This window comes from Triplophysa dalaica, chromosome 1 (genome assembly GCF_015846415.1).
Source record: "Triplophysa dalaica isolate WHDGS20190420 chromosome 1, ASM1584641v1, whole genome shotgun sequence".
In the NCBI taxonomy this organism is placed as follows: domain Eukaryota; kingdom Metazoa; phylum Chordata; class Actinopteri; order Cypriniformes; family Nemacheilidae; genus Triplophysa; species Triplophysa dalaica.
In genome coordinates this window covers 30,593,643-30,614,177 of record NC_079542.1, presented here as the reverse complement: position 1 = coordinate 30,614,177, position 20,535 = coordinate 30,593,643, and the positions used below count along the sequence as shown (strand labels likewise).

At 36.6% G+C, this 20,535-nt stretch overlaps 1 protein-coding gene across 1 annotated transcript in view; it reads left to right on the top strand.

Moving 5' to 3' along the window:
* Window positions 1-20,535, top strand: part of LOC130440397 (phospholipid-transporting ATPase ABCA1) — a 106,054-nt gene that overhangs the window by 13,036 nt on the left and 72,483 nt on the right. Inside the window, 7 exon segments of the mRNA XM_056729435.1 lie at window positions 1,060-1,169; window positions 12,377-12,470; window positions 12,635-12,776; window positions 12,869-12,996; window positions 15,091-15,218; window positions 16,273-16,467; window positions 18,647-18,733. Coding sequence (XP_056585413.1) covers window positions 1,104-1,169; window positions 12,377-12,470; window positions 12,635-12,776; window positions 12,869-12,996; window positions 15,091-15,218; window positions 16,273-16,467; window positions 18,647-18,733 — 840 coding nt within the window. The 5' untranslated portion in view covers window positions 1,060-1,103.

Genomic DNA, 20,535 nt, shown 5'->3' with positions numbered 1-20,535 from the left:
CTCCTCAGCAATGCTACTCTAAAGAGCTTAATTCATGTAGCCTCAACATTAATAGGTCAACTTATGTGACTGAACATGTTGAACACATTTATTTTCAGCTTTTGAAAGAGCTGACACACAGAGTTTGAGTTTGTTTACATATTTTAGGAGTCTTGAAATCCTGAACCCAATTTCTGTGGAAGCATTAAGTTATCTAGCCAATTGATTTGAGTAAATGCCAAAAATAACACACAGTTAAACTACTTATCAACATTATTAAGTCAGCACAACTCGTCAAAATAGAGTTTGACACTTAAAGGAGGGATGAATTAAAATCACAATTTTAACCCAAGCTTTTGTTATATAAGATTGAATCGTAGTCACGCGAACATTATGTAGGTGTGAGAACTGAGAATGCCCTTGTTACTGAGACAACATCAGTTATTGACACCAGCCCAGCGAACGCCAGGTTCTGGCAACAAAATAGCAGTTTTTATTTCGTGGTTCTGTATGTTTAAGGGTGTATTTTACCTCAGCCATTTAGTTTATCAAAACAAAACAGACCGTGTGGTCAGACTTCTACTACTTGACATGTCTGAATAAAACAATATTGATTTGAATTAGATGTTAGTGTTTCTCAGTAAAATAATAGTTATTGATCAGACACCCACTCTAAAATCAGACTGCATGATCTGATTATCACATTCCCATCAGGTCTCCCATTGGTGGTCATTACAAGTTATAGTTAGTAAACACCTGCAGAAGGAATGAACCGGGCAAATGATATTGTATGCTTAACACAGGACTGATCTGTCAAGTTTCAGGACTGATGCATCGTTTTATTTTGTTCATGTTTAGCCTTAACTTTAACATCCTCTAGTTAAGTGATTCTTAAGAAGTCTTGGTTTCAAAGATGTCAGACCTGTTTTTTATGCTTGCATTGACATCAAACGTTAGGGACAGGGAATCTAATGCTTGAATTAAAGTTCCTTCCACTCGCATCAGGAGACAGGGCTCATGATGAGATTTGGGATGGTTTACTCTCTATTCATAAGAAATTTCTCTTTTTTGTCTCCATAGGGGTAACTGGTTGATTATTCCCATAGAAACATTTGAAGCTGATAATGGGTCTCCTGACACAACTACAACTGTTACTGTGGAAAAACTTTACCCTGCGGAGAAGACAGAAGGTACACACACACACACACACACACAGTGAAGCTCTGTAGTTAAATGGACTACAGTACTTTAATGATGTCTCGACTAAATTTCTGCACTTTTAGTGTACGTTGGTTTACCGTCTATGGGAGGGCAGAAAGCTCTCAGACCTCATTAAAACTTCTTAAAAAAAGCTTAACTTGTGTTGTGTCGCCTAAACTAAGTCGAACACACCTATTCCTTGAGCTCTGCAGGAAAGTAAGTGAAAACCTTTGGTCTGTGTCTAAAACACTGGACCAAAAGTATTTTTTTTTCCGTATAAAAATAAGCCACACTGCTTGAAAGACAATAATCTGACTGGTTATGTTGTCTAGGAACACTTGTTAGTTAAGTTAGATAAGAAATTGAAAAGCGATTGTTGGCTATAATCTAAAGTAATGTACTGTATATGGGCTTTGTTGTTTACACAAAATAAAGTTGGCTGAATGGTTGCTTATAAATATTGGTATATTTTACAGTATATAGTGGTATGTTAAGCTAAATGCATTTTGTGTTTGTTAAAATGTTTGTTATGGCTCGCTCACATTAGACGAAGCCTGCTGTGAATGATAGCTGGGGCTCCTGTGGCATCTTGTGTGGCACGATTTGACTGAGCTGAAAGGGTTGTAGCCTACAAAGAGTTTTTCATTTAGTCACTTACGTATGAGGTTATTTTTGATAAAGGATGTTGCTGTGGAAGGTAGATGTTTGCACTGTTCTAGATTATAGGCTGAGCCCCTGCCCCATCCCCATACACTTAGTAGTGCAAACATACAACTATTACAGTTGTCCCCTTTCAGATGACGGCTCAGTTTCTATTGTACTACACCATTGTAGTAAGTACAAAATAAAATGCAATGGTTTGGAACAGTAAATATGACGCACAAGTACACAGTATAATATTCATGTATCATTTACAATATACACAGGCTACACAATGAACATTCTGATATCCACACACACTGCACATACATCAAAACATGTGCAGTGCTGTATTGATTCTGGAGGGAGAAAAGCTCGACCTGACCTAAAACAGGTATGAGTGAGAGAATCCAGATTTCACCGGTCTCACCTTCACAAGGACTGTGAGACACACACACATGAGCACATGAGTTGTTCATCACCTTGGGCAACTGTTCTATCTCAGATCCTCTCTTTAGAAACCGACCAGTGATGAATGAACATCTGTGACATTTTCTTAATGAAAGGAACCCAGAAATCAAACACAGAGACCTATAGTGAGATCACAATCTAATCACCGTGTTCAGTTTATGCACTGTAGCGCTTGGTAGCTTAGTGTCATCACTGGGCATCAGATTGTCAGTAGTAAACTACAAATATAACAGGTATAGTAATACCAATGATGGGCAGCCTAATGCTAGCAGTGGATACTATTGTTTACTAGTTAACAATGGTGCTGGCACCTAATTCTGTACATTTAATCATAATGAAGCTATGCATCCTTCTAGAGAAAAATGAGAAGCCAATAATTTGACGGATCCGATTCAAAGTTAAGGGGCTTGCTTGCCTCCTTTTTGTATTTTGAGTTTGTTAGGGAGACAGTGTAATTGGACGATTTTAAGAGACAATGCACTGGCTCATTCTGAGAAACAGTAGACTGGATAGGCTAGAATACAGTATTGGATAGGCTTATTTTTGGAATTAGTTTAGCTCAAAGGATAATACGTATAATAATCGTCATTACACATACTTATTTTACGATTCTGATTAGCAGTATAGTGATAAAAATCCTATATGTATTCGTCCAGCAAATGCATTGATGATTTTTACACTAAGATTATCTCATGACCATAAGTAACGTGACTTTACCAAACAGAATTAAGAGCAGAGGTAGCATGGATCGAAACACAGTTTAAGTGACCTGTTTGTGAGCGTGAACACAGAGAACCAATCACAAATGCATTTATGGTTTTTATTAAACTCTACATGGTAACATAAATGACGATCGCATAAACACAAACAAATAGATAAGACATGTAACACAAACGCGCTAGGAAGCGCAGAGAGAGAGAGAGAGAGAGAGAGAGAGAGAGGGCATGGCTGCGAGGCAGGTAGAACATGTCTGAAAACCAATAAAATCATCTTTAACAAAGAGGCATGCTCTTAACGGAGCTATTCTATATATAGAATTGGATACTTGTTATCTCAGTGTTGGACCAATATTCATATACACGTGGATGGAAATCTTGAATGGTTTCAGAATTCTGTCCTGTTGAAACGCTGAGTTTAGGTTCTGTGTCCGAAGTTCCATGGCCTAATCGGACTCCCCAGAGGGAATTCCTAATTCCAAAAAGTTATATTCGAAGTGGATCGGTGATGGTGTTTTAAATGCATACCTGCCCTGGCCCAACATGGTCTGTGGGCCAATGCCATTAAAGTGATAAGTTTGCCAGAGAAAGTTCCTTTGTTTCTCATGGCGCCTCATTTGCATAGCTCTGACAGGATGGTCAGTTTGTATTTAATACCTAAATTTAGTTATGGGCATAGTATGATGCATCCTATGTTTTTATAACATAGCTCATCATATAGGGAATTCAGAGAGCTGTTGTAAAATATGAAACATGCAAGGCATTGAACTGTGAATCATCCCAACGTATGAATATATCAAAAGAACCCTAAATCAAACTTGTATATTTAATAATTACACACGAGCGCCAACACACAACCTAGACATTTAGATACATTTACAGGAAAGGATATTTTAAATCACATAAGTTCCTATGTGTTAGAGAAGTTTATCTGGTTAGCCTCAGATGTTAAGTTAGAGATGAGAAAAAAACTTATCACCAATGCTTTGAAGCCTATGAGTCGAAAATATCCTACAGAGAAACCAAATGGTTATCACACTCTAGGTGAGAGTTCAAAACCTAAAACCAGAACTCTGGAGGCAGGCTTGCTGTGGTCTTTTGATGATGGCAACTAGAAACCAGGACAAAAGGGAGTGAGGGGGTTTATGGCTTTCCTCTCAATGATCCAGTCACTACAGGGTAAAGGGTGATAGGACACGCTCATTTGAGGGGACAGTAAGATTAGACAGGGTCATTTGATAGCGATTGTAATCAAACAAGCACATTTTGGTGCTTAGACTGATTTGACTGGGTCATTTTGAGAATCGTAGTTGACAGGCTTAAAATAGGATACACTGTGTGACTGGACATGCCAACACCAGGACACAGTGTGACTGGATAGGCTCATAATAGGACATTATGACTGGACAGGGTAATGTTTGGACACAGTGTGGGAGGTTGTGTATTTGGACAAGTTCGTTTGGTGGAACAACGTGACTGAACTTGGTAACTGTTAGGAAAGCTGTGATTAAACAAACTGATGTTGGTGGGACAGTGTGATATAGAACACATTTAAAAGTGTGTGATTGGACTAGGGATGAATGTAATTAATAGTATGTAATACTAGTGATGTCAATCAATTAAAAAATATCAGATTAATCACGATTCACAGTGAATCGCACATAATAATTATACTAATAATTCATTACATTTATATAGTGCTTTCATGGAAGGGGGAATCTCATCAACCACCACCAATGTGGATGATGCAACGGCAGCCATATTGCAACAGAACGCCCACCACACACCAGCTTATTGGTGGAGAGGAGACAGAGTTACAATGCCATTTAGTACATATGAGGATGATTAGGAGGCCTTGATGTACATAGGTGAATGGGCGAATTTGGCCAGGATGCCAGGGTTACACCCCTACTCTTATTCAAAGGACATCATGGGATATTTAATGACCACAGAGAGTCAGGACCTCAGTTTAACGTCTCATCGGAAGGGTGGTGTTTTTTTACGGCATAGTGTCCCCGTCACTATATTAGGGCATCAGGACCCACATAGACCACAGGGTGAGCATCCCCCTGCTGGCCTCACTAACACCTCTTCCAGCAGCATCCTAGCTTTCCATTAGGTCCCCCATCCAGGTACTGACCAGGCTCAGCCCTGCTTAGCTCTAGTGGGCAAAGAGTCTTGGGCTACAGGGTGATATGGCTTCTGGCATTAATGTTTTTAAATATTTAACATTTATGTATATTTAACATTCTAATACTTTCACATTTATTCACCAAATTAATGTAGAAACAATCGATTTCTTTAACAGCATCATTTTATGAATGAAAGTCAACATTCTAATATTAGTAGTACTGCAACTGTGGTCTCTATTAAATTGATTATTCTTTTAGTAATATTAAGATTAATTATAGCCATTCAACAGTAGAATTGAGAGCAATCATATCTAACAGGAAGGAAATATACAGACATTGAATGAAGTTCTCAGAAATTTACTGAAATTGAATTAGATTCTCAAACACTTTAAGGTCTTTAAGGCAAATTTTCTAACTAAGTTATCTTTATACTATATTTTAACTATCTTATATCACAATTATCACTGACAAAAATAGTGCAAAACAAACACAAACTAAATTATTGTACTTATATTTCGAGGTAACGTCAAAATCCCACACCATATTTGTTTCAAAATGCATCGCGAGAACTCGTTATCCAAGGTCACGTGATCACAAACCACGCTCACTTCCTTGAAGTGACCATGGCATGTACCCTTCGCTAACGGAATTCTGAAAGGGCCCTTTGCGAAGGGATTCAGGTGTTCTCTTTCGTTTGAACACCTCTACAAATGGCGTCCCCGAAGGGCCCTTTAAGGGCGCATAAATGCCGTTTGGAAAATGCTCAGTCTTTTGAGGCATTTATAATGACTAATCTGACCAAGGATGTGATTGGACAAGACTGTAATTTGGCAGAATTTGTAATTGGACAGTTAGAGACTTTGCAAGCATCTGATTGGATGCGATCTGTTTAAGTGGCCATGTGCAGGTTAGAATCCTCGCTCACCCATGCTGCCCCAGGTGGGCAGAGATTGTACTTGATTTAAAAATACCCTCGGCTTGGCTTTCTGCTCAAGATTCTGCTCTGATCTGCAATTATGAGATTGAGAGAGACATCTACAGTGTGCAAGTAATGAATGTGTTGAAATGTGTCCTGATGGTTCAAAAATATGAATGTGTTTAATGAAAGACTACACTAAGACAACAGTCATATTACAATTTTTTAGTTTGCAAACTAGTGAACCCATGAACTCCTCCCCTGTAACTCAGCGTCATTGACCATACAATACAGTATGCATACTGACCAAATCATTCATCTTAATTATCTCATATACAACAGAGAGAATCTGTTATGACAAGAGTTTTGTGTGTGGTACAGAAGGAATTCTCTAAATGTGTGTAAATGATGTCATATCCAGGGGATTTATCCAGATTTATCGTGGGTGTGACAAATATTCACCAGAGCTGTTTTAATGGTGTTTTGAGCGTGCTCCCGCAACACCACTTCCATTGTTTTCCACCGGCTAATAAAACGGAAGTGTCAAGACAAAAAAGTACGTCACATCGTTTACTTCTGTGTTAAAAAATTAGGTGGATAGAGTCACTGAACCACTGTGCTCTTCAATAGAGAAAGAGACTTGTTGTGTGTGTGGATGTATTGAGCCGGATGTCAGTGGATTTTGCACTTGAGGTAGAGTAGACTCTACAGAACTCTAATAGAGTGCCACATCTCAGATAAAAGTATTAGCCACATCTCTCTCCATCTATCTCTTCAGGCATCTGTCGTGGTTTATTACTGTCTTCTATTTATTCTTGTTACTGATCTGATATAGTAAAAATATGGAGGGATTACATTAGAGTGCATAGCATTGGCACAATTTATTTGAAATAACATTAAGGTAGACAATTGTTTTATATAGATTTTGATAGAAAATACAAGCTTTTCGTAAAGCCATGAATAGGGATGTAACAAGTCACCACAAGCTGGTTGAAAATCAATTATAATATGTGACCATTTAAGTCAGTTGAGATGTTAATTGAAATGCAGTATGTGTTTTGAACACCAGGGGCCGCTGTGTTTACTGAAAACTTGGTAAACGTTGAAGAAATGTGGAGCATTTGAGAAATAATACAATGGAAAAAAATCTTGAAAAATGTTATCGCATTGTGAACATCCCTAGCTATGAAAATCAATGTTTCTCCAAGACATCCAAAGAAGTTGTCAATAACCGTAATAGCAAAAACATAATTATTGGTATAGGTATTTTATCGTCATGATACTTTTATTGTGATTTATCATGGACATGATAACCACATAATGAAAATCTGTTATTGCATTTACATTTACGTTTAGGAATTTGGCAGACGCTTTTATCCAAAGCAACTTACATTGCTTTACCCTATACATTTTACATAGTTATTTGTAATCCCCTGGGATCAAACCCACAACCTTGCGTTGTTAACACAATGCTCTTACCACTGAGCTACAGGAAAGCTATTGTGACAGCCAATGGTGTAGTCTAGTTTTTTGTAGTGGGTATACTATGATTTTTCCCTACCAACCTACTCACCCGTCCTAGATCGACAGCCCATGAGCAACACCACGCTCACGAATGCATAGAATATTTATTCAGCTGGCCATTTTCAATGCACATTTGGGATACTATTTCTATATATAAACCCTGCTAAAAAAAAGAAACCATTACGTAAATTCTAGTGATTGCATTAATATACCATTTTGAACCACAATTTTTGTCTAATATTGGCATTAACGGGTGTTCTATTGATTCCCATCTGCATCTATTTGGGGGTTTTTTTCAGCAGGGTAACCAACAAAATGTAAATAATATACTGTGAAAGTATAACCTTTAGATTTTTATTTAGTTTTATATTGACTGAACAAAACCGTGTCAAAGACTTACAGTAATTCACACACTAGGTCCCACTTATTAGTGCAAGTTGCCCCTATAATTGAAATTGATAACTCTAATGATTAACTTTAATAATTAAAAATTAAAATTTGTGCCGTTTTCCTAAACACCACTTGGACTTACTGATTGCTGGCAGTCAGATCTCTAGCCTTACTTTCACAAGGCTGGCCATGAGTTCTCATCTCTTATCATCTAAAACAATTATATAGACTGTAGTATAAGTTATCTCTCCCTTTGTATTGATTCAACACACAAATAACCTTTGTGAAGTTGACAAGCTAGATACAATTTAGTATGTCAATAATCCCCTTACAGTTATGCTAATTTTATTAAAGAATACTCACTGGTTTTAAGAGTGGGGGTGCAACCCCGCGACACTATTCCAACATAGGCCCACGTACAGCATAGCATGAGCCTCGTCAGGCTCATTTTCTGTAACACCTGCTGCAGCTGTATGGGATAAATTACCCACCAAAAGTATTGCGCGGATATTGTAAAAATAATAGGAGTAAATAAAATGACAAAAACCACGAGTCAGAACTTTAAACAAATTTTAATTCTTTTAATTTAATTTTTAATTCATTTTTGCAAAAAATGACTACATAAAGACAAAGTTTTCCAAATCGCACACAATATAATATTTTATAAAAAAGTACTTTCTTTTTTGTTTTCGATCAGAGTGAGGGGGTAGAAAGGAATCAATTAAACATTGTATTTCTTTTCACTGGTGATCTATCAATCATATTCAATATCTTCAAAACATTTTAACTCATTAACCCCAAAACAATAATATTTGATTTATAACCTAAAACTTTACATTTATGGATATAACTTTGTCCAAGCAAGCACAGAATGCTGATAATATTGTCCAATGTTGGAAAATAAGCACAGGGCAATTTCATTTTTAGTATCAATCAAATTGTTAAACAAATTAAAAATCAGTAAAGAAACCTCTCGCACCCCTAAAAGTGTGTGCCATTCATTAAAACAGTCATTCATGGCACACATTTTGATCACAAACAGTCCATCTCAGTGACTTATTTGTCATGTGTGCTTTTATAGATGATTCAAAAGAGGCTGAATTAATTCACAGGGATGTACTTTGAGTACAGGAGACCAATTTAGGACCTGAGTGGAATTTTGTCCTTTCCCTGTGCATTTTTATTAAAACTGTACCGTTCTTCCTTACAGTGAATTGGCTATATCAAAATATATCTCATCCATCCTTACATCAATAACATCAGCCAGCGTACGTGCATTACATCAGAGTATAATATTCTATGGACGATGATAAATTACTTAAGTGTATAAATAAAGTGCATGAATAAAAAAATTATTAAATACAGACATACATTCATGCAGAAATAAAGCGATAAAAGGTAATAAACAATTCATTTTGACGTGCGGCCTTCAAAGTCTAACTTTGCACAAGAGTTTGATGTCTTACAGGTGTCCTATACACCATGATGTCTCATTTGCATAACTAGAGCACTCACGGCGAGTGAGATTTTTATTTATTTATATATTTCTGTTGTTGTTTATTTAATGATACATTTATTTGATTATTGGTACATTTATCTATTTATTAATTTAAACTTAAGTCATTTTAAGCAAATAAGTAAGTCCCCAGTATGCAGAGCAGAAAGTGTGCCTCACTCTCAAGTGCTTTCTGCCGCCATGTTGCTTTTTTGGTGCTGTTGCCATGGTGAATCGTAAAAAAAGAGCTCCACTGATGATGGTTTTTTATAGTCATGGTGCAAGCGCTTAACCCAGGGTAAGCCTACACAGAGTAAATAGGCTGTTCTGAAACCAAAAACTCAAAGTTTCAAATTTCTAAGTAAATTAACTCTGAGTTCAAGGTTTAACCTAGTTAAATAACCTATATTTAACCTTTATATTTATTATATTGAATCTCCTTATTGAAACGGGCCCCGGATGTAAAAGGACAGTATTGAAGGGTACATTTGTTTCCATAAAACCGTTGCTTTCTGTGTAATACTATTTGTACAAATGAATGTTTTTCTGAAATGCCAATTATTGCATTTTTATCGCACAAGTCCAACCCACCTATCATTTTATGAGGAATTTCTTCCATTAACCGATAATAATGTAGAGATGACTTGACAAGGTGTAAAAGTTAGGAAGTTATTCCTTTAATTACCCTCAAATATTCTATAAGAGTAATATTAATTTGGTTATTTTCAATACATTTACATAATTTATTACGTAGATTAGCCCTATGCCAGGATAAAAAATGATTTATTTTAGATACTTTTAGTTACAACATAATTCCTATAAAAACAATTGTATTACTTAATGTTTTTGATGAGTATGCTCATATTCAAAAACTGGAAAAGTTCAATAAAAAAGTTAGTGAATGGAACAGAAACCCAGCGCAGATTGAGCATAGCATAAACATCGGGTCCTCTTATTTTAGGGGGGTACCAACATCCAGTGCCAAAAGTGTTTTATTATATTACATAAATAAATGGTGACAGAGCTGCCTATTGGTAAAAATTATGAGCAAATGTTTTGCATGTATTGCTAGTTTTTGTGTCTTTTATAATATTGTTTTTCTTACAACCATTGTAAGAGTACTAAATTAACTCAATTCGGTGAGTTTGGCCCTGTACTTGCTGGATACATCAATATTTTAAATATCACAACCAGTACAAAAAGGTTTTTTTAACTGGTCGATTGGAAAAAACAGTCCAAAGCTTTTCAGCTTAAAAAAAATCCACGTTTCAGCATTACAAGCAAATTACTGAACAAACACTCATGTTCACCAAGTGCCTGATTTGAAATTCTCTTCTCGCACACACATTTTACCATCTGATGTGATCTATTATTCTCTCTCATTCTGCCTGCAGACTTCTACAGTATAAATAATGTAGCTGACAGAACAGACTTTCCCATTCAGAGTCCTGAAACTGTGAAGTCTTTACACAACACGCTCACACACACATGCAGTTCTACTGCGTCAAATCAGGGACCTCGTCTCATTTCGAACAAATTTATTTTCTTCCATTCGTTTGACAAAAGTCTTCAGAATCATTCTTACCTCACAAAACATCAATGATGTGTTTGTTAAAAAGTTTTGAATGTTTAGTTGATTCGTTACATTTAGCATAGAAATACAATAAAGCTTCTTACCTTTAAAGTCCCAGTGAAATAAAAAATTACAATGCTTTTTTGCATAAAATATTGTACTGTTTATTGTCAATAATTTATCAATGTGGGTCATTCTCTTTTTAAAAATAGTGTGTCGTCATAATCTTTAGTTAAAATCTGAGAATGCAGTTCCATCCTGTAGTGTATATCCATCTTAAATGACGTATGTTAGACTGGTAAGAAGCATCCAATAACTGCTTCAACTGGTGCAGGTTCTATTTCAAAACGCAACAGCTGTTTTTATACATCCAATCAAATCGCAGATAAAGACAAAATTCATGCGTTAAAATAAGGCAGTAAAAACGATCGCAACTCCCAGTTCACTTAGACTTTAAACTTGTAGCACTTTTCGGCGAGTCCTTTACAATATCTGCTTCCAAACATTCTGCATTTCTATCTGATGCACGCTCTTCAACTTCTGTTCAGAAAATCTGCATAGGTTCATCTCAGACTGGATTACATTAGTTTAATTTTAGAGTTAGTTAAATTAAGAGTTGCTATTACAATGTCCTTAAAATGACATGCCATGCGGTGTGTAATGTTGCTGTGCGTGAATGTAAGGAGCCTTACAATTTGTACATCCGAAAGTGAACGAATAACAAAGTTATTGGCTTGGATGCGACTCTGAATCACGCAAACGAGTCATCTGTTGTTCCAATTTCAGTTCCGGTTCGGATTTGCATCACTGTGTGTAATGCCGGCATATGTTCCAAATTAAATAACATAATAAAGTAAAACATTTAACAAGTAGGTCTTTGAGCAGATATAATCTGTTTATAATACAGTGTTTTGGGAGTATCGGTGTTTATCTCACTTCACACTCCTGGGAAATATCTTTTCGCAATATTTTTTACACATTATTGACTTTTGATTAGATCAAATAGGTTTTATCTCCTATACAAATGTAAAAGGTTAAAACAAGTCTAATGCTTTTTTAAAGCAACTATTTTGCTATTATTTTGAAGAGCATGTTCTCTGTTCATTCTGTCTGATCAGATGAGTTGTCATATGTCCAATAATCTGGTTTCACTTTAACTTATGGTATCTTGTGTAGTGATAAAGAATAACTTGACCTGGTTACTGCTCACATAAATGCTAATGCCATAGTTATTAGGGTAACAATTATCTCCGTTTTTAATGATGGATGTTGTTGTGTGTAAAAAAGTCTTTACTTTGCCAAAGCACTGAAACATTAAATGTATATTCTCTGTCTTGTTAGGTGCGGTTGCTGGTGGAGTTAATTTGGCCTCTGTTTCTGTTCTTCATTCTTGTGGCGGTCAGATCCACCAATGAACCTGCTTACAAAAGCCAGTGTAAGTACAGTACACCTCTACTGTACATTTCCAGCTGCTTCAAACACATATTTCAATTATGTTAATTAAGAATTATGAAAAGAACTGTTATAGATTACAAGAATCATGTTATATTTGTTATATTTATAATACCAGAATTATTCATTTTCCATTTCACCTTTTAGGTCACTACCCCAATAAGCCCCTCCCCTCGGCAGGTGTGTTGCCATGGCTACAGGGCATGCTGTGTAATATACAGAACCCATGTGTGGATAATCCCACGCCAGGTGAAGCACCAGGAGAGGTGAACAACTTCAATGACTCAATGTAAGTGTCAGAATTCAAAGGCACAGATAGTGACACATATTCAAATGTACCTTTTGAAACATGAAACGTTGTTGTTTCTAATGTTTGTTTAGACTCACAAAGGTTTTGATTGAGGTTCAGTCGCTCCTGGCAGACCCCGCCCTCCTTAGCAGCCTCAAACTGCTGTCCGGAGATGTTGGCCAATGGGCTTCCATCCTGCAGAATGCTAATCCAGAGGGAGGTAACTATATCACTCACTTCTTCCAAAGGTGGAGATGTACTGTATGAAATGAACGACAGTGTGTTTCTCTTTCTGAAAACAATCATGAAATACTAGAAAATAATACAACTGTAATAATCATTATAATGTCAAATTAAAGGGATAGTTCACCCAGAAATGACATTTATGTCATCACTTACTCACCCTCAGTTAGTTCCAAACATGTAAAAGTTTGTTAAATTAAGTTAAAATTTGGAAGAATGTTTGTAACCAAGCAGTTCTGGGGCACTATTTACTATACCTTAGTAGGACACTACTCTAGCAGTCAATTGTGCCCCACATTTCTTAAAATATCTTCTTTTGTATTCAACTCGACAAAGTATTTTATACAGGTTCGGAACAACTTGAGGTTGAATAAATGATGACAGAACTATCCAGGTAAATAATTTACTTTAAAAAAAATGAATCTGGTGTTACACTTCTTTACATTTTTAATACAATTAAATGGACATTTAACAATTAAACTAAATATTTGTATAACAATTGGCTTTTTTTTACAATAAAACAATCACATTTATGACAGTACAGGCCATTTTATGCAAGTCAGATGGTCGATATTTTTGTCAAGAACAGATTTAAACAAGCCCTCTTCTTGTCTCCTTGATGGAAGACACTTATTTGACAGCATCTGTCGCCAAGATGTCCATCATTTCACAGTAGATTCAAACCCAGCTCATCCAATTATATTTTAAATCAAATATACAACAAAGTATAATTCAACTGATTGTTGAAGTCCTTTCTGCTAATTAAAGTTCATGCCCCGCTGTTTCTTCAAAACGACCTCCTCACAGAGCAAACGCTGACTTGTTTTCAGGGTCGGCTGACAGCAGCGCCTGAGCAATTTACAGCTGCGTTTTGATTCGGAGGAGCAGGCCGTATATCTCTGCTTTCCGTTGTTTGTTGGTACCGTTTAGTCTAATGATATTCAGATTTGAGAGCAAGCTCATTTGCAAATAGGCTGAGGTGCGTCGTGTTGTCGGGACACGGCCACCGCTGCAGGCAGATTTGCATTCTGGGGTCTTGAACTTGTATTATACGAGATTAAATTCATCAGGAGATCTAAGAGGAAGTAATTAACTCGCACTGCTGCCAGATACTCCGAAACGTGGGGTCGTCGCTCGGCCCAAAGAAGCGGCCAATCGGCAGGAGCCGGAGTACAGCGGCCAATCGGAACGCAGGGAGCGTGAGGTGACACGACGGCTGGCAGCGATGATGAAAGCGTAAGGTGATGACTTCAATCTCTCTCAAACAGAGCTCAGCGTGTGTGGCCTGTTTAAGAGGATTGTTGATAAGATTGGGAGTGTAATGACGTGACCCTGGTAATCAGTGCGGTGGTCTGATAGCAGTCACATCCGTCGTGCTCGCGGGTCCTAATTAGTGCTCTGGTGTCGCAGCGCGTTACATATTAACCGGGTCAGGTTCTTTCTGTATTTGGATATCCACACTAAGCCGTCCATTCATGTGAATAAAAACACCTCTCTCTGGGGGGCAGTGAGACCTCCATCAGGCCGTTATAGGCAAACACACAAGCTTCAAAGGCCTAATTGGCTTTCATGGTACGGGGGTGTGTGAGATATTTGTAGTTGCACGAAGATGAAGCTGTGCGCTTCATTATTGCTAAATGAGTGTTTAACAGGCTAACACGTGTTTTATAAGCCTTATCCTATCCTTCAATCACCACATCAGTTTATACAAAGATGCGGCGTACACACGTCTAAACTGATCTCACGGGAGAGCTTAATTGTTTTACAAGGGGACAATTGTGCAAGACTTCCTAGGATGTAAATCGTACAATTATTTTTATTAGAGAAAATAAGCATGAAAGTCGAGCAAGAGGCTTTAAAATATAAATGTGTTTTAACCTGTTCTCGTTCTGTATGTCGTGACTGTTAGACAGTTCCCTATTAGAAGGAAGACTCATCAAAAATGAGATCCTTACATATTTCACACTTTATATGATCCTACATGCCAACCATTTGGATTTAAAATGGACTTTTATTTGAAAACCCTAAAGACTGTTCTGTGTTAATGTCTTTGTTTCCATCTCTGTCTCAGGTCAATCCATTCCACTGCGCAGTCTGCTAGGAAGCAACGAGACGTTTTCAGAATATCTGATGAACAGCTTGTCCGTGCCAAACACAACAGCCGCAAACCTGATGAGGGTGAAGGTTCGCCTCGGACAGGTAAGTCATGATGGAGAGAAAGAGGACACACTGCATTTCGGGATTTGAATTGTGTGTTGAGTTACTATGCAGAAACACACTTTTTTGAATAAGTTCAAATGCTTTTAAAAGTCTGGTTTTGCCAGAGATGTTTGTCATTTGGCGTGTGTGCTTTGTGGTTTTGTGCGGATAATAGCATTCATTTCTAAAATCACATTTATAGCAAAATGCCATGCTTAAGGGGTTTAAACCTAAACTCAAGACCAGACCAAACCAAGACTTATTAAGACCCAGAGCAAATAGCTGGATTATCTTTATGAAGATCCTTGTTGAGAGTTACTGGCCTGGGTCTTAGGGTTTTTGCGGTGAGTGGTGGGGTTTTTCTGCCGGGTCTTAAAGATTTGCTCTGGATCTTGAGTCTTTTGCTTTGGTTCTCAAGTATGTCTTGGCTCTTGGTCTCGCTGTTTTTGTTTTTGCTTTCAGTATTTTCTACACAAGCCGCGAGGATATGGGTACCAACCACACCATCTAGAAAACAAATTGATATTAAAGAGCGAAAAAAGTTTCTATGAAGCTGTATTTTCTAAATTGTATTATTATATTTTTGTAATTTCTCCAACTGAAAAGGTCACGCTGTGGTGTGTCGATCTTCTATTGTTCACACATCATCACATGACACAAATTTGCAGGTCAAAGTTCACCAAACTAGACCTTGGAAACGCAGTGTGAAATGCTATCGTGACCTTGCGCTTCTGGTCCACTGCATTTGCATGCAACTTGAAGTAAATGTAATGAACGGTCTCGGGTGACTGCAGAATTATTTTGTCTGTGTCTTGACAGGACACAGCATGACCGGACAACAAGTTTAAGAAGTGTTTTTCCACGTTATGAGTTACTGTTATTTATATTTTATTTAGAAAGACTCATTTATTTCCATGTTTATTTAATTAATGGTACTAATTCAATTAAAACTACTCAACAATAACTCAAATCAAATACTTAATTGATTGTTTGCGGTGATCTACTGGAAGTTAAGTTTGGGCTATATATTGTTTTGTTTGCTCTCTTTCTCTAGATCCCTGCGCTGTCAGGTGGGGGTGATTTGCGCTCTGTGCTCTGCAGCGCATCTGTTGACCGCATCCTGGAGTTTAATTCTGACTCTCAAAAAGAAGAGTTCAACAACGTCACATGTTCAATGACAGCCGATCAACTTCGCACAACCTCACAGGTTTTCGCGCAGAACCTCGACAACATGAAACTTTTAACAGCTGTGAGTGATTTTCCGTCTATTAAACAAATCTTCATCAGTAAACTTAATTTTAGAGCAAGCCCGTTCCGTTTTTTTTAATCCAGTCCAAAACAGGAAGAAGATTTGTATTCACCAGCGCCACATAATGTGGCAAAGATTTAAAGTCTCTGACTGGGTTTGGAATTTTATGACCTCATTTTTTGGACACGGGTGAACAGATAAAATCAGCTTTCTCTCTCTCTCTCTCCCTCCCTCTCAAAAAGCATGTGTTTTTGTCTGTGAATTAATTCTCTTTTATTCTCTTGAGTGTCTGTTTTTCAAAGCTGTAATAATGCAGGATGTTTTAGGGATACAGGTTAAAAATGTATTTGTTGTTTTGACCTCCAAGACACTGGACCTGGTAACAGCACTGTGCTATTTCTTTTCTGTAAATACAATTTTTAAAGTCTTGGAGAGAAAACACTCAGCAGCTCTGGTAGAATAAAAGCCATTAAAAGAAATGAAGCTTCAGTCTGAAAGGGTCTAAGTAAAGCATTCTTATCCTCAAGGGAATGAGTTTAAGGGTTGGGAGCAGAGAGACTAAAATATGGGTACAGCCCATGGTACTTACAGGGAAACTTTTCCCAAAAATGAGAAGTTGCCTACTTAGCGAAAGTTGCAAGAATGCATTTGTAATCTAACACAGGTTGTCTATGTATTGGGTTTTAATATAGTAATCTGTTATTTGTTTCTATCAGTGCATAAAATTGACATGAAAACCAGGGCTATTAATATCATCTTAACTCCACATATGTGATAATATCTTAAGCAAGTTTAAAGTTTTAAAGTTTAAAGTTTTGACCTAAAAGCCACAATGGTTCCAAACTCTCTCGCTAATCCTATGACTCAAATTTTAAGTTAATTTGTTGTCTAAAAAGGAGAAAACACAAAATAAAGACAATGAAAGAGGAATTTGACTGATAGCTTTATTCCTTCATAAAATATTTATATATATATATATATATGGCAACTTCTGTACACTTTTTGCAGCAGCACAAAATACGCACCATCAGGTACATTTTGCAACCCGCTATCACAATTTCGCTAAAACTTTAGAATACTCATCCATTATTAATGAATAACTGCACAGGAACAAATGAGTAAATAATTATCTAAGAATCTAGTAATTACTGTTAATTACCGGGAAACTCTGATTAACAAACAAGTTAGTTATAGCACACAGATGAACGTGGTAGGTCACTAATAACTAATCAATAAATACTATTTTGTTCATATTTCCCAGAGAACTACTGAGAAAAGCACGTAACCTGACCCTGCCCTTACACCTATAACAGTTTATATATTATACTAAATAAAAGAAGGAAGATGCAACCAAACGTGCTGTTGATTAAAAAAGTGCAATTAATTTGAAGCAAGGCCTCAAAAAGCGATCCCCTTTTCCGTCCACCACAAAACTCTGATCCGGACCCCCTGTGATCAGTGACAGAATTCAAAAAGTTTACAAAGGTTTGATTTTCCTATGAGACCAGGTTGCAAGTAATTTTTTGGTCACAATAACCTTGCAAGTGAAAATCTGATTTCTTGACAGCCCTTCCGAGTAGCGACACAAAAAGACTTGACTGTGTTCTGCTTTAGAATTAAATGATCACATGACCATTCATGGACCTTTCTGTTTTTACATGGTTTGGGACAGATATTTTAATGGGAATTCAGGAATAAACCAGCTGCTAACGTGTAAATATATTTTTTACTGTGAATTTAACACTGCGATTGTGCAGATGTCACCACTGAAATTGGGAGCAGAATAATTTCAATAAAGACGAGCCATTTGTATTTTAATCCTTTGTGCAGATACAGACACGCACACTTATTCCTCTTCCTCCTCTTCCCGCCTCTATCTGAACCCCCTATACTGTTAAAGTAATCATTATTGAGTGTGTGAAGGTCAGGCAGATAGACGCAGAGATAGCGTCGGTTGTAAGGACAGTGAATGGGGTTTATTAAGGTTGTTTTAACTGCATGACATCCTGACTCAGAGAATAAGCTGGGAAAAATTAATGACCTTTATAGATTTAACTGCACTTAGCTTCACTTCAGTTATAGGGTCTTAATCTTTGCCTATGTGAAGCAGCGCCCGTGTAATACACTATTAAGCTCAGCAGAAATGGCTAATACTGAAAATGATTTCTTTCTGCTTCAGCTTCCATTAGCGCTGGATCTGAACCGGTTCGAGGTGGCCACTCTTATGGCTCAAACCAGCGGTCACATCTTTCCGCTGTTGGCTGGGGTAAGTTTTCTTCAGTCATCTAGAAATCTACTGGTTTTCTCATTTGAAAGTTCTGCTGTACTTTCCACTAAAAGGGGGTTCAATTTTTAAAGCATTTGTCTTGTTAGTCTTACAGTGAGAACTATGTTGGACAGACTGGCTTAAAATTGAGATAAGAAAGTAGCTTGTCTGACTCAAATACCAAAAACCAAGTATTTTCTAAAGAATTTCAGGAAAATTCGTTATTAAATAATAAAGAAATAAAACAAGCTGTTTTAAACAAGCTGTTGTATTGATGGCCTTCAGCTGCAATAGCCTATATAACCTTTGACTCTCTATTGCCATCTCAGTATGAAATATAAAATTACAGACATCTTGACTAAACTCGTTGAAGTCAAATGACATCAGACTGATATTTCCCAAAAGATCATACCCGACAGATAATTATTCAAAATGTACAGCTTTGTTTATTTTTTCTGAAAAGTTAGAAATTGTAGCTTTAACCTTTTAACTTTTGGACTCCTTTTTGACGCCTGCACATGACAGCGACCAAAATGGCGGTAACTCATGAATTCTTTGGATTTGTTTGAAAAAAGAAAAGTAACTGATTATTGCTAAAAAGAAAAAATCGCACACTGAATTAAAGGTATGTTGTTAGGTTTATTGTAAATAATATATGAAAAAGTTTATGTTCTTCTTTGATTAAAAAATACATTAAAAAATATGGGTCGCAAAAGGATAACAAAGTATCTAAGCACACTCTTTATAAAAAATAATCAATTACTCTCCCTACATAAATTGTAAAAAAAAAACACCATAGATATATGTATTCTAGAGTCTTAGACCTTTCCAATGATATATAGTTTGTCATGATTTGATTAGAAATTACTTGTACAATATTGACGCAAACTTTGGTGTCCCGTTTAAGGAACGGGTGACAGTTAACAGCCAACCATGTTTCAAGACACCCTCATTATGCAAAGTGCCTTATATTTTACTTATTCAAATATTATTTTTTGCTTCTGGATATGTATTCGACCTAAAACTATTTTATTGTTATTGGTAAATGCTATAGGGTAATAGGCTGGTTAAAAAAAATCGCGTTTTTTTATAAAAAAAAATATTTTTGGCAGTGATGTAATGTTTTGATACATCTCAGACTTGGTTAGTTTCCAGGGTACAAAATCTTTAATTGGAGAATGTTAAGAAGGTAATGAAAGACAATATTTCTTAAATCAATGGAAGTGTCAAATAATAACACTTTTTTGTATTATGGAATTTTAACAGTATATGAGTTTTTTTTTATTATTTTGTGTTGACTTGTGTTAAATAAATAAAGAGGCAAAACAATGTTGAGTTAAAAGTAACACAAAATATGGTTTCCGTAACTAGACATTGAGATGTGTTAAGTTAAGGACAGATTGTGTTGTTTTTACACAACCGTTTTTAGAGTGTAGTTTTGTCTGAAGCAGCTGTATAAATAAAATGTACTGCCAGCTCAAAACTAATGTACAGCATCATCTGATATTAAGACATCAACAGTCGTCTCTATTCATAATCTAAACCTTGTTAATGTATAAATTATTGTTAATTCAAACTACAACATAATTTGTGTTCCGATCACGAAGGTGTTATTTTATCTGTCATGCTCTGAAAAACATTTTGCAGTTGGCATTAGCCGGCTTAGCCATCGGGTGAGCAGATGCAGAGCACAGATGGACTTACATTGCGTAGACACCGTGAACTACACATGCCTCTCATTATTATTAATAAGCATCACATGATTATCTCTTATGGGGTTGTCAGTTTAGGTGGTCCCTTGA